General features: G+C 47.2%; 1 protein-coding gene across 4 annotated transcripts in view; it reads left to right on the plus strand.

The window, feature by feature from the left end:
• The window catches only part of LOC143935157 (uncharacterized), a 106,263-nt gene that overhangs the window by 76,742 nt on the left and 6,585 nt on the right, over window positions 1–22,936 (plus strand). For all 4 annotated transcript variants that reach the window (XM_077458810.1, XM_077458812.1, XM_077458813.1 and 1 more), the window contains 8 exons: window positions 901–1,011; window positions 4,261–4,337; window positions 10,810–10,897; window positions 15,758–15,862; window positions 16,431–16,538; window positions 19,361–19,448; window positions 20,931–21,032; window positions 21,106–21,204. In XM_077458810.1, the coding sequence (XP_077314936.1) occupies window positions 901–1,011; window positions 4,261–4,337; window positions 10,810–10,897; window positions 15,758–15,862; window positions 16,431–16,538; window positions 19,361–19,448; window positions 20,931–21,032; window positions 21,106–21,204 (778 nt within the window). The remainder of the gene's footprint in view (window positions 1–900; window positions 1,012–4,260; window positions 4,338–10,809; window positions 10,898–15,757; window positions 15,863–16,430; window positions 16,539–19,360; window positions 19,449–20,930; window positions 21,033–21,105; window positions 21,205–22,936) is intronic.

Below are 22,936 nucleotides of genomic sequence, written 5' to 3' on the forward strand. Positions count from 1 at the left end.
TTGTTCATTCCCACTGATGCTGGGACATTTTGTACTCCCAATGGCCACAATCTGGCCCTTTTAAAGTCTGGAGGACAGTAAATTGGCCCTTTGTTTAGAAAGTTTGGAGACCCCTGCACTAGGAGGTCAGGCCTTCCACCAGGAGGTAACAGGGATTGGTATCCACAATGGAGTCTGGGGACCTTCACCAATGGGTAGAGGAAGGGATGTCCACTAGGGATAGGGTTTGGTGCTATCCACCAGAAAGGTAAGGGAAGGATTGCCTGCTAGAGACAGAGGAAGGTGCTATCCACCAGAGGGTAGGGGAAGGGACATTCACCAGGGTATAAGAAAAGGAGTCGAACACTAGGGGGTTGGCGAGGGGGGGGGAAGTGAGAGGAGTCCATAAACAAGGAGTGGGGGGAAGTGACAACCAGTAGGGGGAAGGAGAGTCCACTAGATGGTAGGGTAAGGGAACATCCAACAGCAGTAGGGTTGCTAGAATGAAGAAAAGGAAGTGATAATACATATTTGAACAGCAATAATAAGCAGACATTTCAAATATTTTTAAGGCCTCATTTGCACGGGCTTACCTTTGTGCAAAAAGGCTGTGTTTGCCCGCATGGGATGGGCAGTTGCATTCATGCCCACTGGGATGCAGCGGCTGCACACACACAGCCACTGGTCCCAATATGACAGCCATGTAGGTGCGAATGCATTTCTCTGAATGCCCCCTTCGCATGGATGTACGCTTAGATACGACCTCATGAACAACGTCGTAAAGTTATGCTATATGAAAGGGAACATGTATCAATTATAAAATTGGTGTTATCCCAATTTTTTGCTGCAAAAGTGGAAATGCACTTTACGCCGACATCCTCCATCTTCCTGTTTCTCTTTACCATCTTCTCTCGTCCACAGCTCGGATCTCCTGAATTCCAGAGAGGGCACAGGGACGCCAATCAGAACAGCGTGCCCATTACAGGCTGGAGGAACAACCATCCAATCTACGCTCCGCAGAAAGAGACAGAGGTGGGAACACTGGCGCACACTTCCAATGATTTGCACCTTGTCCATCCCTCATGTCTGCATAGATCGCCATGCTGAGGCAGCCATGGAGGCTCCCGGAGAGGGTCACATGAGTGTCACGGATAGCATTCCCAATAAAAGCACCTAATGTTTGTGTGGCTACCAGTGTTAATTTTGGCAGCAAATTTCGATTTAGTTTTAGTCTTAGTCTTAGGACTAAAATGGCATTTTAGTTTTAGTCCCATTTTAGTCTTCTGCAATTGTTTTAGTCGTATTTAGTCGACTAAATCTCCAGTACATTTTAGTCGACTAAAATGTCCTATGTTTTAGTTGACTAAAATCTCCAGTACATTTTAGTTGACTAAAACAAATTTTAGTCGTCTAAAATCTAAGAGGTATAATTAAATTGTAATGCACCAGTTAACACTTCTCTACAATTTCCCAACTCATTATATACTGCTAGAGTGAAAAATCGAATGGTTTATTTATTATGGCATTGAGGTATGAACATGCACTACAGACCAGTGTTAATTTTGAAGTCAAATTTCAATTTAGTTTTAGTCCCATTTTAGTCTTTTTTTACTAAAATGCCATTTTAGTTTTGGTCATATTTTAGTCCTCTCAGTTGTTTTAGTTTTAGTCGTATTTTAGTCAACTAAAATAATATTCATTTAGTCGAATAAAATGTTTCAACGCTGGTGGCTGTTACTACAGCTGTGAAGAAGTAGCGGGTATCCCTTACATCATTACTCATCATGAAAAGAAAAAAGAGAAGTTTACAATAATAATATGGGAATGTTGGAACTGAATGTGGAGACACAGTCCATCTGCTGGTCAGTGAGGACGCTGATGGGCAGTTTGTTATCCATTGAGTGTATCTCCTGTTTTTGATTGACTTCGTTTTGTATTGTTTAGCAGATGTAGATGATAGATTGCTAGGCACGGTGCAACACTGGACAACCTCCCCCTCCCGGTCCCCGCTGTACTTACCTCTGGAGCTCTCTGTGCCCCGGCATCCTCGTCTAGCAGTCCAGGGATACGAAATCCCCGCTCTTCCTTTTCTCCATCGGCACCTTCGACACAAGTCCGATTGATTCACAGTGATGGTGCTGACCAATCAGATTTGATCTGGTCCGTCCTGGAAGCACTGACAGAGAAGAGTGGACATTTCATATTCCTGGACAGCTGGACCAGCTCCACAGAGACAGCCCAGCAGCCCCAGAGATAAGTACATGGGGACCGACTGGGAGGTGAACTAACCACCCTTCATAGAATTGGACTGTATTCTACTATTACCGTGACTTTATTCTCAGTGCTCTTCCATACATTGTTAAAGAAAGGAGACTCCTGTCGCAGAAGCCTCGTATTGGTGTTGTCACTCCTAACCTCCAGGACATGCTCAGTCAAGCTGATCTTTTTCAGATTCACAGCAACTAAAATCCATTCTAGCTTACTATACCCCCCCCCCCCCCCCCCGTTATGGAGTATTATACTCACTCTGTTATACAGCATCATACCCCCTTTGGATATAGATCAATATATTCCCTTTGTTATAGAGCAATATACTCCCTCTGTTGTAGAGCATTATATCCCCTCTAAGCAAAGAAAGGAATGGTCCTGAGCGCTGCACACCTCACAAAATCCCATAGCCCCCAACTGTCCCTGATTTTAAAGGACTGTCCCTGATTTGGAGCAATGTCCCTCTGTCCCTCATTCCTCCTCATTTGTCCCTCATTTTGGTCTGAGCTATATAGTTGTATATAAAATTCACTTTTTATCTACCAAAAAAGCATTTCTCAGTGCTAGACCTTTCATCTGATTTCTAAATTGCTCCATTTGTAAATTCCAAAAGCCAATATAAAGGAATAGCAGTGGTAAAAAAAAAAAAAAAAGCACTCGTGGATTTAAAGCGGAGGTCCACCCTAAAGTGGACCTTCCGCTCATTGGAACCCTCCCCCCCCTCCGGCGCCACAATTGGCACCTTTCAGGGGGGTACAGGTACCTGTACAGTACAGGTATCTGCACCCACTTCCGGCGTAGATTCTACAGAAGGTACGCCCCTTTCCGCAAAATCTACGCCCCTTTCCGAAGGTCCCCCGCTGCCTGCTGGGAAACACACGGATCCCAGAGACAGCGGGGACCATCCTTATTGCGCAGCGCGACTCGCGCAGTAGGGAACTGGGAAATGAAGCCGAAAGGCTCCACTTCCTGATTCCCATACCCAAGATGGCGGCGGCAGCACCCGAGAGACGATCGAGAGATCGGCTTCGGGTGCCGACATCGCGGGCGCGCTGGGCGGGTAAGTGTCATTATTTTAAAAGTCAGCAGCTGCAGTATTTGTAGCTGCTGGCTTTAAAAAAAAAAAAAAAAAAAAAAACGGCGGACTCCCGCTTTAACCAATCTTGTTTTTTTGTACAATTCTCCTTTAAGGGGGCATGGCAAGGGGTGTGTCCTATGCCTGCATTCTTTTGCTGATAGGTGTCCCTCATTCCCATCTCAAAAAGTTGGGAAGCATGAAATCCTGGGTGAATAGTAAGAGCAGCCTTGGCCCAAACGCCACCCTGGCCATGCCCCCCCAAATGCGTTTTTCCCCACCCACAGGGCTTAGTCATGGAGGATATAGACTGACGGGAGCTTGGAGTGGCACCCCTTAGCTTTGTATAGGTTCACATTATACCCCCTATCTTTGAGAGACTTATACTCCCTCTGTTCTAAAGCATATTAAACCCTTCTGCTATGGAGCACAATACCCCAGTGTTATGGGGCATTATACCCCTTTTGTTATGGAACATTAGATCCCTGCGCTATAGAGAATTATACTCTCTTTATTATAGACCATTAATACCCCCTTATTATAGAAAGATTGGGAAGGTGGAAATGTGAGGGCAGTTGCTGACACTGACCAACATACACGACCACCTAAAGTCATTAATGGACTATCTCGGTACTGATACAATGACAAATTGAATGTGATAAAAATCAAACTTTAATACATATAAAACATACAAAAATGTTTCCCAATTTTTCATATATCAACCTGCATGATGGTACTTTTTATATTATATAGTATCTGTTAGGCTATACTCAAATTTTTGTCCCTTTACTATAGAGCTGTAATACCCCCTCTGTTATAGAGCATTCCACACATTTTAATGGATAATTATACCCCCTTTGTAATAGAGAATGTGATTATCTCCTCTCTTTTATATTATAAAATAACAATGTTTGTGTTTTTACCTCCTCACCCAACAGATGACCCAGATGAAAGGACTGGTAAAAGCGGGACTTTTGCAGAAGGCCAAGACTGCAGAGAATGGCAAACGGCTGCGGTGAGTGCTTGGGAAACGTTTATCTGCCAAGTTTTAATTAGGACTACATAGAAGCGAGATGGTGCTTGTTCTCTGCAGATAGGTCAAACATTGACTTTGAAATGTCTCCAACACAAGCTGCCAAAGGCATGTATATGAGGCCTGCCCTGGCTCCTTTTTAGGGTGACCATGTGTCCCAAATTGCTCGGGACAGTCCCGCATTTTGCAGGTCTGTCCCGGGTACCTTCATTCCGGGACAATACAGTGTCCCGGAATCAACCTGACACAGCCACCCCCCCTGGGCCGATCTGATGTCCCCAAAAAAGGATGCCACTTCACCACTTTACTCACTGGCAGTACTTGTCTTGGCCGGGAATGTCTGGAGAGGCACAATCCCCTCCCCCTTCATGTGATTGGAGAAATCATGAATCCTGCCATTTGTGTTTAATCACTGCAGGGCAGTGTAGAGTCAGCATTGGAACAAGGTAAAGCGGATCTCGGCCGGACAGGACAAGTACTGTCAGTGAGTAATAGGGATGAGCCGAACACCCCCCGGTTCAGTTCGTACCAGAACCTTCGAACGGACCTAAAATTCGTACGAACTTTAGAACCCTATTAATGTCTATGGGACTCGAATGTTCGAAATCAAAAGTGCTAATTTTGAAGGCTAATATGCAAGCTATGCAACAGACAACACCAGCAAAAAGGGGTATCTTCAGGTGTATACTGTGCTGGAGGCACACAACACCCACTTTAACTCCTGCAGATGCCTGTATTAGAGAACACCAGCAATAAAGGGTAGAAACAGGTGTATACTGCGCTGTGCTGGAGGCACACAACACCCACTAACTCCTGCAGATGCCTGTATTAGAGAACACCAGCAATAAAGGGTAGATACAGGAGTATACTGCGCTGGAGGCACACAACACCCACTAACCCCTGCAGATGGCTGTATTAGGCCCCTTTCACACTGGGGCGGTGCGGGCGTCGGCGGTAAAGCACCATTATTTTTAGCGGCGCTTTACCATTGTTTTAGCGGCGGTATGCGACCTCTAGCGGGGCAGTTTTAACCCCCGCTATCGGCCGAAAAAGGGTTAAAACCGCCCGCAAAGTGCCGTTGCATCGCCGCTTTGCCGGCGGTATAGCCGCGCTGTCCCATTGATTTCAATGGGTAGGAGCGGTTTAGGAGCAGTAAATACGCCGCTCCTTCACCGCTCCAAATATGCGGCTAGCAGGACTTTTTTCACCGTTCTGCTAGCGCACCGCTCCAGTGTGAAAGCCCTCCAGCGTTCACACTGGAGTGAAAGGGGTCGGTTTTTTTCAGGCGCTACACAGGCACTATTTTTAAACCGCCCCAGTGTGAAAGGGGCCTTAGAGAGCAACAGCAATAAAGGGTAGATACAGGTGTATACTGCGTTGGAGGCACACAACACCCACTAACTCCTTCAGATGGCTGTATTAGAGAAAAAGAGCAATAAAGGGTAGATACAGGTGTATACTGCACTGGAGGCACACAACACCCACTAACACCTGCAGATGGCAGATGCAAAAGAACACACTGTCCCTGCCTATCTTGCTCTTTCCCTGCACGCCAACACATTACACAACGCTGGCGGCCTTATATAGTGTGGGGCGTGTACTAAAACCCCTGAGCTATCGGGCATCCTGCCTGTGGCCAATTATGGCTCTCCTCGCTCCCGGCGCTGTGATTGGCCAAGCATGCGGGGTCACAGTGCATGCTTGGCCAATCATGAGCCAGCAATGCACTGCGATGGCATAGTGCATTGTGGACCGTTCATGCCACACGTGCGAACAGTCCACAAAGTTCTGAATTCGCCGGATAGACGAATGGCCGATGTTCAAGTCGAACATGGGTTCAAATTGAACACCAAGCTCATCCCTATTGAGTAAAGTGGCGATGCAGTGGCCTTTTTTGGGGGCGTGATCAGAGCTGCTGGGTAGAGAGCGCACTTGCCGCCTAGGCTGTGCAGCACAAGCTGATTTTTGAGAGGGGGTGTGTCCCTGTTGGCAGTTTGGAAATGCGGTCACCCTACTCCTATTGTACGTTGATAATCCAAATAGCAGGAATCCTCTTCCCTCCTTTACATCTGTAGGAAATTTCATAGGGTCATTGGATGTTGTGTTCTAAGTGAAAAGGACAGACACAGTCAAAATGGTTGCGTATTGTCGCATGTTGTGAAATATTATTGCATTTCTTATTTTGTAGTACTTTTTGATGTGACCTCACATTTTCACATGCATGCTCATTCAAAATTTGTGATTGTATTAAGTGTAGAGATTTGCAGATTGGCCACTAGAGGGAGCTTTCAATGGCTAAGTAAAATAACTAATTTAACAGCTGCTGAGATAAAATCTCAGCCATGCACAGTTTTTTTTTTTTCTGGCACAATAAACTTTATTGTAGAGAAGAAAAGCATAACATCTTGACAGACAATCACAGACGCAGGGGTACACCATAAAAACCATAACAAAGAGGTGTGGGCTGGAAAGACCCGATTAAATGACTTTTATTAGTATTAACTGTCTACTGGGTGACCTGGAGCAGGGGTTTCCAAACTGCGGCCCGAGGGCCAGATGGGGCCCTTTGCTAGCCTTTATGCGGCCCTTGGGAAACAACTCCTTACACTAATATGAGGCACTATTCCTCTCACTGACACCAACAATGGGGCATTATATCTTCCACCAATACCAATGATGGAATACTATTCCTCCTACTAATAGGGGGAATGCTCCTCCTATTGACCACCAACCCTGGCGCCATATTTATTCTCACCGATGCTGGGCCCGTGGCATTTTCTGCCCCTGCTGGCCACAATCCGGCCCTTCTAAAGTCTGAAGGACAATAAAGTGGCCCTTTGAAAAGTTTGGAGACCCCCTTACCTAGAGGGATAAAACTAAAAGTCCATATGGGTCACCAGAGCCTAAGGGCTGTCCCAGGCTGCAGGTGCACTGGTGTACAGTGGAGGGTAATGCTTGTACTGGTTTGTTTACCACCTGATGCCCCCGACCTAGCACAGGTCGGTGTGAGCAGTCTGTGGTGAAATACAGAAAAAGGAAAAGAGAGAAACATTTTGGGATCTAGCAACCATGGCCACTAGCCTACCAAAAAAAGCCACCAAGTTCGGGACCCAGGGTCACCTCAAGCAGAAGAGTCCAAGGGTGATTAAAAGCATGGTCTCAACAGTGAAGAAAAGAGGGGGAAAAAGGAAAAGACAAAAGCATAAGGAATGAGATTGGGGGGGGGGTAACAAATCACTTCTCAGGAGAGACCCAGGCTGTTGGGATGAAAGGTGGGGAGAGCATAGGGACCACCAAGGTGACAGAGTTTTTTTTCAATTAGTCAACTCGGTTGCAAACTTACATTGTGAGAAGGAGCAGTAAAGTGTAACCACTGTGCAGTGCTGCAAGCAGAGCCTGAGTATGTACTGAGAAAATATGTCTACTCCAATGTACACTTATAATTGCAAACTATACATAGAAACAAGTTGATAAACTTATTTCCATAAGCTGATATCTTTTACTTGTATATCGAAAAATCCTTAAAAAGGTGGTATATTTCCTTAAAAAGTCTCCTAGGTAACATAGATTTCTCATTGTTCTACATATAAGTAGATAAACACTGTACCTGGACATGATTTTGGGAGTGGCTGTGTTGTTTTGAGTACAGTAATGTTGGTAACTGGTGTAGAAGAGGAGGAAGAGAGCAGGTATAGAGGAGGAGAACAAATGGATAAAAGAAGGAGAGGACGGAGCAGGTGTAAAGGAGGAGAGCAGAAAGCAGGCATAGTGGAGGATGAGAATGGAGAGCAGGCATAGAGGATGAGGAGAGAACATATCAGGAGAACAATGCCCCGTACACACGAGCGGATTTTCCGTAAAAAAAAACTTGGATGGTTTTTCCGACGGAATTCCGCTCAAACTTGGCTTGCATACACACGGTCACACAAAAGTTCTCTGAACTTTCGACTGTCAAGAACACGTAATGTACAACGTTCAATGCTTCAGAGAATGCGTCGAATTGTTTCCGAGCATGCGTAGGAATTGTGCGTGTCGGAATTTGTACAGACGATCGGAATTTCCGATCGGAATTGTTACCGACCTAAAAATAAAGAACCTGCTCTCAATCTTTTGCTGGCGGGAATTCTGCAAGAAAAAGTCAGATGGAGCATACACAGGGTCGGAATTTCTGATCAAAAGCTCACATCCGACTTTTGCTGGCAGAATTTCTGATCGTGTGTATGGGGCTTTAGAGGAAGAGAGCAGAGAAGGCCTAGAGGAGTAGAAAAGCTGTAGAAGAGGAGGAAAGTCGAGAGAAGGCCTAGAGCATGGGTCTTCAAACTACGGCCCTCCAGTTGTTCAGGAACTACAATTCCCATCATGCCTGGTCATGTCTGTGAATGTCAGAGTTTTACAATGCCTCATGGGATGTGTAGTTTCACAACAGCTGGAGGGCCGTAGTTTGAGGATCCCTGGCCTAGAGCAATGGTTCTCAACCTTCCTAGTGCCGTGACCCCTTGATAAAATTTCCCAAGTTGTGGGGACCCTTAACAGTAAAATTATTTTCGTGGCATGGGTTGTCAGCAACCAAGGCAAGACAAGTAATTGCGCCCCTAACCCTTTGACATTTAGCGCTCCCTGAGTCCCTTCCACTTGTACAGTGTTAAAACCCCTTATGATACATTTTAGGATGTACCACTCTTTCTCTTTGTTCTCCTTTCTTTCCCTTTTAGCTCTCTCTATCCTCTCCCTTTTAATTAGTTCCTCCCCCTCTTTTCCTCTGCCTTCCATGTATTCTCTAGTTTTATTCCTTCTCTTACTCCTTGGTGTAGGGATTGGAATGAGTGGCAGTGCTAGCGGGAAGGTGGGATGAGTGGCAGGGAGTTGGGATGAGTGGCAGTGCTGGCGGGAAGTTCTAATCAGCCAACTTAGATGCTCTTGATTAAGGTCATTTGATGATCTGAGAACTGTAGTGAGGACTTTTAATGGCAACTATAATCACAGGTAGTGTTACTCACTATCTCCGGCTTCACTGTGTCTCTGACTTTGTGGTGTCTCGTAGCTGTGACCCCTATGCCAAAATCAGGAGATAGGGTCTCCTCCAGCCCCTCCCACTTCACGTTCCTCACCAGTCAGCTGACCTCTAGTCTCTGCCCCCCAGCCATGCCGTGAACTGAGCGGGTGGCTACGAAGAGGCTGAGTGGGCGGCCGCAGGCTCCAGGAACAGTCCAGCTGGGCGGCCACAGGCTTAAGGGACAGCCCTGCTGGGTGTCCACAAAGAGGCTGGTAGAGCAGTGCGGGCTTCAGGAACAGCCCAGGATTCGGTGACCCCTGGCAAATCATCATTCGACCCCCTAGGTTGAGAACCACAGGCCTAGAGTAATGAAGTGGTGAGCAGGTGTATAGGGGATAAAAATAGAGAGCCTAGAAGAGTAAGAGCAGGCATGGAGGAGGAGCAGAGCAGTAGTACAGGAGGGGGAGAATGGATAGCAGAAATTAGGAGGAGAGACGTTGTAGAGTAGGAGAATGGAGGCATAGAGAAGGAGGAGAGCAGAGAACAGCAACAGAGGGGAAGAGGAGCCATGAACAGGCATAGAGAAGAAGAGTGGGTGTAGATGAGGAGGAGAATGGGTGTAGAAAGGTAAAGTGGAGAGCTATGAAAAGCAGAGAGCAGGTGCAAAATAGGAGGAGAGGCATTGAGAGCATGTATAGAGGATGAGGAGAACAGAAATAGAGGAGTGCGGACAACTGAGGAGTAGGAGGAAAACTGAGAGAATGCCTAGACAGCAGGTGTATGGGAGGATAAAAACAAAGAAAGCCTAGAAGAATAAAAGAGCAGGCATGGAGGAGGTGGAGAATGGATAGCAGACATTAGGATGAGCGAGGCAAGAAGGCATAGAGTAGGAGGAGAGCAGAGAATAGGCACAGAGGAGAAGAAGAGCAGCAAACGGGCATAGAGAAAGAGAAGAATGAGTGTAGAGGAGGAGAGAGGTCACAGAGGAGGAGAGTAGAGAGCTGGCATAGAGCATGAGGAAAGCTGTGAGAAGGTGTAGAAGAAAAAGAAAGCAGAGAGCAGGCATGGAATAGGAGAAGGGTTGAGAGCATGTGTGGGGAGAGCAGAAGTTGACAAGGCGGAAAACTGAGAGGCCTAGAGGAGAAACGGAGCAGAGAAAAGGTAAGGGGAAGAACGATAGTAAAGCACAGGAGTAAATGAGGAGAAAAATGGAAAGAATGCCCAAAAGGAGTAGGAGAGTAGGCATGGACAAGAAGAAAAGGAGAGAACAGGCGTATTGGGAGGAGTGGGAAGATGGAGAGCCACTTGGAGGACGAGTGAAATGAAAAAGAAGTATGGAGGTGGACACATGTAGGGTTTCTTTGTGCTTTGCTGTAATTTAAGCTGTATTCCAGTTTATATTTTTCCACATCATATCTCAGATTAGTATACTTAGGCTTTTAATGTTTCTCTTCTCCACAGCAAGAACTGGAGCACTTCATGGACTGTTCTGGAAGGAAGGATTCTGACGTTCTTCAAAGATGCTAAGAACCTGTCATCAAACAGCCTGGTGAGACTCGCTCCTTTATGCTAAATCTCTGTTGATATATGTATGTATGTATGTATATCTGGGGGAAAAGATGGTGTGCTATACAGCGGGAAGGGAGAAAGACGGAATGCACTTCTGGAGCACCCAAAGCAAAGATTTCTAGTGTTGTAAATACCTTTATTAATCACTGTGAGGTTTATCACTTGTTATCGGTATGCAAAGCACCTTTTAATGACTCCATCATAACGAGACCGCAGATTCATAACAGAGGGACAGTATGATGGTTGGCAAATGTTCTGCCACCCAATGTCTGTCGGCAGGTACTGCACGCGATACAAGCGGTAATCTTTACAAGAACACCGTGTTGACTCTGTAACTTATAAATTTTTATTATTCATACTAAAGGAGCTAATTGGGAAAGTCGATGTACAAAGGTTATAAGACTGTAGCACTTCCTTTTGAGCTTTACCAGGTACACATGATAAAAATGGCAGATCTGCTTGATTGCCCTCTAGCCCCCAGGGCAGGATCCCTGGTGGGTGTGCACTTTGGTTAGCCAGGGCAAGAGAAGACACTGCAATGGAGCATACCATTTATTTTTTTAAGACAAACTGGAAAATCAGAACATATTCGTGAACTGACCATAGCAAATGTTGATATAATATTCAAGAGTGAAACAATCACCCACATTCAAATCAAAAGGATATTGTAGTTTTAAAATGGCAAGACTTTTTAATGAAACTCAGGTCATCTAAAACTAAGTAAATAGAAAAGGTGAGACCTAAAGTGTTAATTATGGGTGTGCTGTCCCTATGCTAGCTACCTAATCCCCTCCCTCTACAGACCCAGGACATAAACTCCTCCCTCATCTAGTCCTCAGTGACTGATTTTTTTTTATTTAAGATTGCCAGCCCTTTCAATTCAGTCTGTTGTTTCATAGTAGAACCGTCCAAATGCAATGTCAGATTCTGGTCTACAGAAAGTTTTCAGAAGAGAAGTCTAAAGTTTTTTTTTTAAAGCAGAACTAAACCCCAAGAAATACACTCCTCCACATTCCAGGGGTGCAGAATTTTGCACCCCTCACCAGTCTCTGTCATCTTCTCCATGGCTACTTCTGGGTGCCAGGGCACCACCCCCTTGTGACATCATTGACCGGTGCATGCTGGGTCGGTGATGTCACGAGGTGGTGGTGGCACCCAGTGACATCGCTGGGTGGCCCCGCCCCTTAGCTACTTAAGCACTGTCTGACAGTGAAAGCCTTTTGGCGCGTGTGAAGCTTTTTTTTAATTTTTTTAATTTTTTTCTTCCTTGGCAGCGGTTGTCGTGAGTGACACCAGCCATCTACACCTGCGACATTGTTTTTTTTTAATATATAAAGGAATTGTCAATAACGGTCTCTGGGTCGATTACTTTTGTGAATGAGTAGGGGGTACAATGTACTCCTACTCATTCACATGGGGGGGTGGATCTGGGGGCTTCCGTGTTAAAGGGGGCTCCCAGATTCCGATAAGCCCCCCCTGCCTGCAGACCCCCAAACCACTGGCAGGGGTTGTGGGGAAGATGCCCTTGTCCCCATCAGTATGGACACGGGGGGATGTCGAAGGCCTGGGGAACCCATGCCTTTTTTTGGGGGGGGGGGGGGTCGTGGAGTTCCTGCAAAAAAAAAAAAAAGTACCATACCTGAAAGTTTTTTTTCGGATAGAATTTGTGTTTTAACGTGATCAGATATGCTCCCATAGAAGGCAATGGGCCTGGAATTTGCATCTGAATCGCACCGCAGTGCTCAAAAAACACTCAGGACTCTTTTTAAATTCGCAGCAAAATCGGTACTGCTGCTGCACCACCTATATGTGAACTGGCTCCAGAGAAAGACGGCTTGATTCACATGTCATGAATCAGATGCCAAAGCTGTGCTAAACACATCGGATTTAACATCTCCAAACAACAATTATCATTCCCGGCATGTCGGGAATGATAACTGATAACTGTCACAATTGCTTTCAGCCAACATGCCAAACCATCCAATGGCTGTTGTCATAACTGATCACATGTGCAGCATCAAGCAGAAGCCAAGATGGCAGCTTCCTTGACAGGAAAAGGATAGGAGGGTTTAGTTCCACTGTTAAAGTAGTAGTATTTTAAAATACATTTAATGGTGATCTATTCTAAAAGTCTACTTTAATAACATAAAAAAAAGACAACTATTCGCAGTTCTAGTGGCCATCGTGGCAGTACAATGGAAGATGCCTTCACTCACAATTTTCCTTCTGTAGCACCGTGGAAATGGAGACCAGACCAGCGCCCCTCTATATTGAGGTGTGTGAATTCTAGGTGAGGAAAATCAGAAAAAATCAGAAAAAAGCATGAATCTCCGAACAGCTTTGTCTGACGGAGAACGAATCCCAGTTCAAAGTGTAGGACTGTCTAAGATCCTCCTAGGTTTTTCCCTCATCCTCCTTTCATTCCTAATAGAAATGTCATTGACAGGAATGTGATAACAGCATTCCCAGCAGTGCGCCCAGTCCCGGTCACGTGTACGATGCTAGTGAAAGCTGCTAACCTTGCTAGAATGATGTAAACACAATCAAATCTTGGGAGGGGATGTTGTAGAACCTGTTTTGAGATAAGCTCTGCCCTGTCTTTTTTTTTTTTCTTTTTTTTCTTTTTTTTTTCTTTTTTTATTACATTTAATACATTAATTGACAAGGATAAAGGTCACCATGTTTGGAGTATGTGAACAGAAGGGTTCCTTCACACCACCTGTGCTAGGCTGCATTATTTAGTCCCAAGATAAGGACAGGCCTCATAGCCTTGTTTTCAGTGGTGCCGGTTCACACCAATACCCTGCAAAAAAAACAAAACATTGCAGTGCCGCATGGTGCAACACGTTATGTATTGCAATATTAAATGGACCAAAAAAAAAAAAACGCACTGCAAGGTATGTAAAATATGCAGATACATGTGAGATCACTTCTCTGTTGTATCACCTTGTTACAAAACCGTATCTCATAAATGACTGCAGGAGGCAATGTGGGCACAGATTTTGTTTCGTATTCTGTAGTTGTGGCGTGTTGCCGTTACAGAAATTTCCAGTACTGTCTCAGGAAAGGTGTTCATATGATTACTATGCTGGGAAATTGCGAGACCCTTGTCCCTCTGTCATGTGATACCCATAGTCAGGGTATAATTCATAGGGATTTGTCTCCTCACACCCCAATTATTGATCCAGTGACCCACACACATCACAGAATCTACTCACAATGCTCATGGTACAGGACCTTCAACAGGGTTATTTACCCAGTGGCCTTCTCACAGTATAGGACCATCATTATTGATCCAGGAGTGAAGAGAATTGTTTGGCCAATATTTTGAGATGAGGTTGAGGATGTAGCTTGGATGGCTTTGTATGTTGTCAATATTTTTAATATTATTTGTTGGGTGAGTCAAAGCCAGTGAAAAGATTGGCAAAAAGGAGTAGCAGATACCGAATGGTTGGTAAGGTGGATGAATCTGGCAGCAGCATTCCTGATGGATTGAAAGGGGGATAGCCTATGTAAAGGTAAGCCAACAAGGAGGACGTTGCAATAGTCGAGACGAGAGATGACCCGAGAGCAGTGATTCTCAACCAGGGTTCCTGGGTTCCTTCAGAGGTTGCTAGGGGTTCCTTCAGCATTGGGCCATTTCTGCCTCTCGGATAAGTTCCCACCGACACCATTGATCTTTTTAGTTATCTGTAAGGAGGTAATTCTTCCAATGGCCACAGATATAAGGACCATTCTTCCCACTGACCATCACACTAATGTATCATGAGTTGTAGATTTCTAATTGTTAGCAGGGGTTCCCCGAGACTGGAGAAATAGATCAAGGGTTCCTCTGGGTTGAAAAGGTTGAGAAAGGCTGCCCGAGAGTGAGTCTTGGGGTGCCATTGGTTAAGAAAGGGCATATTTTGTTACGGAGGTTAATGTGGCATGATTTGGACAATGAGTGGACGTGGGGTCGAAAAGAGAGTTCAGAGTCCAGGATTACACCTAAAACCATGGGCTAAAGTGAGGGTCCAGTAGTTGTGCTATTAATCCTGCAGCAAAATCCGGAGGCTGTGCAGGATTACTAGCATGGTTGTGTTTATGCTCCCTTTGTGAGTAGTTTCACTTTTGACTTATCAGTAAATGGTTTACCAATACTGCACTTAGGGGCTCGGTGTTTCTTTTCCTTTGTTGCATTGCAGAGACTGCTTCTAGCTCTTCACAATGGCTGCCATTAGTGCTGTTACATGGATTCCTCTCCCTCTTCATCTTAGAGACTGTTGCTATGGACTTTGTCCCTTCTATTGAGAGACTTTATTAATCACATTTATTTGATCTGTGTACACCTCCAGGGGCTCTCCTCAAACGAGTGCTGAGTTTATTTTTTGTATGTCAGCTAGTAAATAAGGAGCAAGGAGACTAAATGGGTGAATAGAGAGAGAGATTTGAGTGTTATCAGCATGGAAATGGTTTTCAAAGTCATCAGCTGACCCAGAGAAGGAGATGTAGATGAAAAATGGAAGACGTCCAAGGACGGAAGCTTGGGGGATTCCTTCGAAAAGAGGAGAGGAGGATGTAGAGTTGGAAGGGACCCAATAGGTGTGGTGAGATTGGTAAGAGGAGAACCAGAAAAAAGCAGAGTCATGGAGGCCAAGGAAGTGGACTTTTTTTTGGAGCGGAACGAGTGGTCAACAGAGCTAACAGAGAGGTCTAAGAGTAAGAATACGGAGTAGTGACATTTTGTTTTAGCAGTTAGTAAGTCGTTAGGTATGGGTGTTCTATGGTATCTTCTAATATTCTGTGATGTTATTGGTGTCATGTGATAGTATACATGAAGTGGCTTCTTCTGTCATTTCAGAAACAGTCGTCTCTGATGACCAGCCCAGAGCACACGGTCAAGCTGCAAGGGGCATCTCTTAGCTGGGCCAGCAAGGAGAAGTCCAGCAAGAAGCATGTGATGGAGGTGAGTGTGCCACACAATCATATAATAACTGTCATTCAGTCAATGTGCATTGGTAAAAAAAAAAAACACACTCCATAAAAGTCATCCTGTTGGGTTTAGTCAATGTCCCCAACCTAGGCCATGCCCCTTCTGATGCATTTTACCCAGCTTGGACGAAAGTCCAGTCAGGGTGAAGTGTGTCAGTGTGGTGTGGCCTGGGGGGGGGGGGGGTGGGTTTGGTGTTTTATCTCTGCTATACTGGCTGAGATGGAAGAGCTCTTTTCTAACCAGGAACCCTGAACGGTGGAGAACCTCAGAAGCTAGTCTGGGACTTGAATTCCTTTTCTCCTTGAACTCTCATTGTGCTGTTGTTTTGTGTGTAGAGATGAGAGCACAAAGCAGAGCTCATAGGAAAAAAAAAAATAGTAGACCGATGTGGACCATGAACCGGGGACGGCCAGACGTAGGTGTCAGTGCGCTGTACCAGAACATTTATTGTGAAGTGTTTCTATGGGTGTTTTTCAGTTGGAATGATCTGTCTCCTCTATTTATGGTCTATTAGAATAACAAAATTCTTTTCATCTTTCAGTTAAAAACCCAAGATGGCTCAGAGTATCTGATTCACCATGAATCCGATATGCTCGTGGGCGACTGGTTCACCGCAATAAATAAATGTATCGGCAAAGATGCACGCATGGTAAGTATTTCTCATTATGGCAGCTCTTCTGATGTATTTCTGTCATAACCATCACCTTGCTAACTCTGTCAAACTATATGCCGAACTACCTGTCAACCCATATTGTTACCCCATTCTTCTTTCTGCCTGCACCTGACAGCCTGTCACCTTGTACACCTGACTGCCTGTCAGCTTGCACCCCTGACCTTCATATATCCCTGACAGCCTGTCCCCCTGTACATCTAAGGCCGCGTACACACGCGCGGACTGTTTGCCCAACCTTGTTCGTCAAACAGTTTGGGCAAACAGTCCGCTCAAAATTTGCATGAGCGGACTTGCCCACACACGAGCGGACTGTTTGACGAACAAGGTTGGGCAAACAGTTCGCTCAACTTTTGAAATGAACGGACTCGCCCACGTAAGGAGGAGGCAAATCCGCCCATTTCGAGCGCGTGTACAGGTAGGCGGGGCCCGCGAAGGAGACGTCGCGGGCTCCGCCGCCTGGAATGGGCTTAAAGGGGAACCCCAACGCCGAAAAAAATCGGCGTGGGGGTTCCCCCCAAGTCCACACCAGACCCTTGTCCGAGCACGCTACCCGGCCGGCCAGGAAAGGGGGGCGAGCGAGCGCGCCCCCCCTCCTGAGCCGTACCAGGCCGCGTGCCCTCAACATGGGGGGGTGCCTTGGGGAAGGGGGGGCCGCGCGGCCCCCCCACCCCAAAGCACCTTGTCCCCATGTTGATGAGGACAAGGGCCTCTTCCCGACAACCCTGGCCGTTGGTTGTCGGGGTCTGCGGGCGGGGGGCTTATCGGAATCCGGGAGCCCCCTTTAAGAAGGGGGCCCCCGGATACCGGCCCCCCACCCTATGTGAATGAGTATGGGGTACAATGTACCCCTACCCATTCACCTGTGAAATAAAGTACAAAAAAAAACACAACACATGGAAAAAGTATTTTATTGCACAGCTCCGGGGGTCTTCCGTCTTCGGGGGTCTTCTCGCCGGACTCCTCCGCTATGTGTGTGTAGCTCTTTTACTAGCGGAGGAGTCCGGCTTTCTTCCTCCCCGCCGCCGGCCTCTTCTCCCGACTTCGGGGGTCTTGTCCCCCTCTTCGGTTCTTCTGCCGGGCCACCGCGCCTGGTCCGGTGGCCCGGTCTTCTGTCGCCGTCTTCCGTTCTTCTGTCGCCGCCTTCGGTTCTTCTGCCGGGCCACCGCGCCTTCTTGTAGCTCTTTTACAGGCGGTGGCCCGGTCTTCTGTCGCCGCTGTCGTCGCCGCCGCCGCCGCCTTCCGTTCTTGTTCTTCTTGTTCTTCTTCTTGTTCTTCTCCTGGAGATGTTGACTCGACGATCTCTCCGGCCGGAATGCCAGAGCCGCGCTGTGCGGTCACTTATATAGTGACAATGGGGCGGTGTCACATGGTATATGTCACATGGGTTGGTCACATGGTGACCCCGCCCCCTTACGATGTCATAGTCCCCATGTGACATCAACCCATGTGACCAACCCATGTGACATATACCATGTGACACCGCCCCATTGTCACTATATAAGTGGCAGCGGAGCGTGTCCCTGGCATTCCGGCCGGAGAGATCGTCGAGTCAACATCTCCAGGAGAAGAAGAAGAAGAACAAGAAGAAGAAGAACAACGGAAGGCGGCGGCGGCGACGGCGACAGAAGACCGGGCCACCGCCTGTAAAAGAGCTACAAGAAGGCGCGGTGGCCCGGCAGAAGAACCGAAGAGGGGGACAAGACCCCCGAAGTCGGGAGAAGAGGCCGGCGGCGGGGAGGAAGAAAGCCGGACTCCTCCGCTAGTAAAAGAGCTACACACACATAGCGGAGGAGTCCGGCGAGAAGACCCCCGAAGACGGAAGACCCCCGGAGCTGTGCAATAAAATACTTTTTCCATGTGTTGTGTTTTTTTTTTGTACTTTATTCCACAGGTGAATGGGTAGGGGTACATTGTACCCCATACTCATTCACATAGGGTGGGGGGCCGGTATCCGGGGGCCCCCTTCTTAAAGGGGGCTCCCGGATTCCGATAAGCCCCCCGCCCGCAGACCCCGACAACCAACGGCCAGGGTTGTCGGGAAGAGGCCCTTGTCCTCATCAACATGGGGACAAGGTGCTTTGGGGTGGGGGGGCCGCGCGGCCCCCCTTCCCCAAGGCACCCCCCCATGTTGAGGGCACGCGGCCTGGTACGGCTCAGGAGGGGGGGCGCGCTCGCTCGCCCCCCTTTCCTGGCCGGCCGGGTAGCGTGCTCGGACAAGGGTCTGGTGTGGACTTGGGGGGAACCCCCACGCCGATTTTTTTCGGCGTTGGGGTTCCCCTTTAAGCCCATTCCAGGCGGCGGAGCCCGCGACGTCTCCCTCGCGGGCCCCGCCTACCTGTACACGCGCTCGAAATGGGCGGACTTTCCGAGCGGGAACAGTCCGCTCATTTCGAAAGTACAGCGGACAGGCCCACACACGGGCGGACTGTTCGCTCAAACACAGTTTCAGCGGACAGTTTTTCGGAATTTCCGAAAGACTTTGTCCGTCCAACTGTCCGCTGAAACTGTCCGCTGAAAGCCCACACACGAGCGGACTGTCCGCCCAAACACTGTTCAGCGGACAAGGTTGGGCGAACAGTCCGCCCGTGTGTACGCGGCCTAACTACCCGTCACCCTGCACCCCTGACCTTCATATATCCCTGACAGCCTGTCACCCTGCACTCTTTTCTGCCTGTGAGCTTGTACCCCCCGTCTTATCTCTTTTCCTACACTCCTGTCTGTCACCCTGGACTGACGTTTCACAATATAAAATGTCTGTAGATTTTCCTGATATCTGATGGTAAATTGTTGTGTTTCAGTCCACTGAGAACACCTCTGAGAATGAGACGGAGTCATTGCAGGAATTTGGCTCCACCGAGAAGTTGGGAATGAAAGATGAGAAAAAAGGTAAAAAAAAAATTCACATTCAATCTTTGACTTGAGAACGCTACCGAAATAAAGACCTCAGGCCATCATGTCCACAGACGTATAAGCCAGCCTTTCTCAACCGTGAGGAAACCTTGAAATAATTTTCCAGTCCCAAGGAACCCCTACTATAAATGACTATATCTAAAACTCCTGATACATTAGTGTGATGGTCAGTGGGAAGAATGCTCCTTATACTTGTGGTCATTGGGAAGAATTACCCCCTTATAGATAGCTATATGTGACCCCAAGAAAATGCTCAATGTGACCCCAAGAAAATTCTGGAGAAACCCCAGTTGAGAAGCCCTGGTATAAACAAATTAGGCCTTTAGTGCCTGCAGGGCTGGACTGGGACAAAAATTTGGCCCTGGACTTCATCCAGACCAGCCCACTTTAATTTTGCAAACAAGCACAAAAACCGTATATAAAACTATATGCAATTGTGCAAAAAACATAAGTAGCATAACATAAGGAGTCCTCACTAACCTCTTTTATTATTTCACTTATTCTCCTCTGTATTTTTCCTCATCTTTCTCACATCATTGCGTGAAGTTGAGGGCAAGCCGTGCAGCTATAACGTTGTCACTGAAACCGGCCCACCGGGAAACTCCCTGTAGTCCCAATGGCCAGTACATGCCTGAGTGCCTGATGAAGCCCCCAGATCCTAGGCAAAGGCTGTATAATGCACATGCCTCAACAGGCTTGCATAATTTAAGCGCCATCTGGCACAGCGCTCCCCCCTCCTCCTTTTTTGGTTGTATACAGTGTCCTGACTTCTCCCCAAGTTGACACTAAACACTGGTTGCCACCATGCTCCCACCCTGTCTATCAAATGTCATATTGCCATTGGTCAGCAGATTCTGATTTGACAATGGAATGTCATGGGGGGGTGAAGCTCAGTGCTAGGCTAACAGGTCCTGTATACAGCAGCCTGGGCACAGGACTGGGGGGGCCTCAACAGCCACAAAGGAATGGCTTTTAGGACAAACAGAGTTACTTGCAGGAACTTAAAGCGGAGCTGCACCCAAAAGGGAAAGCTCTGCTTATTTGTTTCTGAGCCCCATGTTGATCCAGTGATGTGCATCAGCTCTCCGGTGTCTCTCTTCCCTCTTTTTCTTACACAGCAGTGGGAGCCATTGGCTTTTGCTGCTGTCATTTACAGCCAGTGAGCCAAAGTGGAGGAAAGTGGGAGGGTGGGGCCGAGCCATGCTCTGTGTGTGAATGGGCAATGTCCATTCACAGGAGCACAACTACGGATCGAGCTTACTCGACTGCTCCCCTTGTAAGAGGCTTGCTACTGGGGGCACACAACCACCGGCAGGGCACCCAAAACTAAGAGGATTGGGGCTGCTCCGTGCAAAACCATTGCACAGAGCAGGTAAGTATAACATGTTTATTAAAAAAAATAAAAATAAAAAAAAATGTAAAATGGAAAGTTCACTTTGATATTGGTTTATGTTACAGGACAGAACACTGACAGCGACCGCAATGTTCGAACGAAACTGCGGAAATTCCTGCTGAGGAGACCCACATTGCAGTCGCTCCGAGAGAAAGGATACATTCGAGGTAAGAAATGATGCCAAGCGAGAGAGCTAAGCTTCCAGTGTTCTCCTCTCTGAACATCTTTCCTGTCCCACAGATCAAGTGTTCGGCTGTGACCTTCACCATCTGTGTGAGCGAGAGAAGAAACCCGTGCCGCAGTTTGTCAGCAAATCCATCCAAGCTGTGGAGAGAAGAGGTGAGATGACATAAGACGATGAATCTGTAGCAGCATTACGGTTTATTGGTAAAACGAGTGTACATTTTACTGCTGTAGAAAATACAGCTGGCCATACACTGAAAATGTCAGCTGGTTCTTTATGAACTGGTTGAGTGCCCACCTCCTGCTCAACATCTTCTGAGTGACAGAACAGAGCCTGCATCCAATCAATGCAGTTGCTGTTTGGGTATTCTGACAGCCATGGGTGCCGACCACGAGTATACAATAGGTACAGTGGGAGATTTATCTATTCATGCTGTTTAGCATGGATGAATCTGTTAATTTTATTTTTTTTATTCAGTCTACAGACTGGCTATGGAGAGCTTTATTCTATTTCATGTAGCTTCTCTGCTTACATCCCCTAAGACAGTAACACCATTATCTGCAGAGAATGCACAAACAGGGCGGCACTCTTCCCAGTAAAAGGCCCAGTTCTCAAATTCTCCCCAAGGGTATAAAATCCAGCTCTTCTGTTATCCTGCAATCAAGGGCGACCGCAAGGGTGGGCAAGTGCCCCTTCTCAGAATTGGCAAGATGTGATTGGCCCTTGCAAGGTCCACTGCTGACTTTTTTTTCTGAGTCTGCTCAGTTCTCCCTCTGAGGGTGACATTGGACTCACTGACACTGTCTGAGAATGACCGTTCCATAATCGGCCCTCCTCGCTTCACACTGACAGAGTGAGAGGAGAGCCCATCAGTGGCATCTCCTCACAGAAGACATCTAGGGATGTAATCAGGGCACTGATCATCAGTGCCCAGATTACATTTAAGTGCCAGTAATGCCACTGCAGCAATCAGAGCCCACAATTGGCACCAAATCAGTGCCAGCAATCAGTGGCCATCAGTGGTGCTCATCACTGCTGCCCACCAGTGCCACCCATCAAAGTGTGACAGCGCAAAAAAAATGGCCTGGGCAGGAAGGGGGTGCAAGTGCCCAGTATTGAGGTGGTTAAAGGGTAACTAAAGGTTCAGTTTAAAAAAAAAAAAAAAACATGTTATACTTACCCCCTCTGTGCAGTTGGTTTTGCACAGAGTGGCCCCGATCCTCAGCGGCGCTCCTGGCTCCTCCTGTTCTCGAGTGCCCCGTGGGAGAGCCGTTCTCCCTCGGGGCACTCGTGCGGGCATGCTCCCTTGCCCTGTTGCTGCGTCTATTGACACAGACAGGCCTCGGCCCTCGCCCCCCGTCATTGGATTTGATTGACTGCAGTGGGAGCCAATGGCTGCGCTGCTATCAATCTATCCAATCGGGACCCGAGACACCGGCTGGAGTGGGTGTGCTCATCCCGGCTATTTGAAAGACCGGGTGCAGGTAAGTAAAAGGACGGCTCTGGGGGGTGCTGCATCACAAGAGGCTTTTCACCTTATTGCATAGAATGCATTAAGGGGAAAAACCTTGAGGGTTTACAACCCCTTCAAAATGATGCCGCCCGCGCCCCTCCAAAAAAGAAGTTCTGCAGACACGCATGCATGCAATGTTACTGTATGTCAATACTCTAAACAGCATGGCAATATTGCTGTTTAGAGCTTAGAGCAGTGTTTCTCAACTCTAATCCTCAAGGCACCCCAACAGGTCATGTTTTCAGGTTCTCCACTATTTTGCACAGGTGATTTGATCAGTTTCACTGCCTTAGTAATTACCCCAGCCGTTTCGTCTGAGGGAAATCCTGAATACATGACCTGTTGGGGCGCCTTGAGGACTGGAGTTGAGAAAA

The sequence above is a fragment of the Lithobates pipiens genome, unplaced genomic scaffold, assembly GCF_037356315.1.
Source record: "Lithobates pipiens isolate NorthernLeopardFrog02 unplaced genomic scaffold, aLitPip1_a1.2 Scaffold_28, whole genome shotgun sequence".
NCBI lineage: Eukaryota > Metazoa > Chordata > Amphibia > Anura > Ranidae > Lithobates > Lithobates pipiens.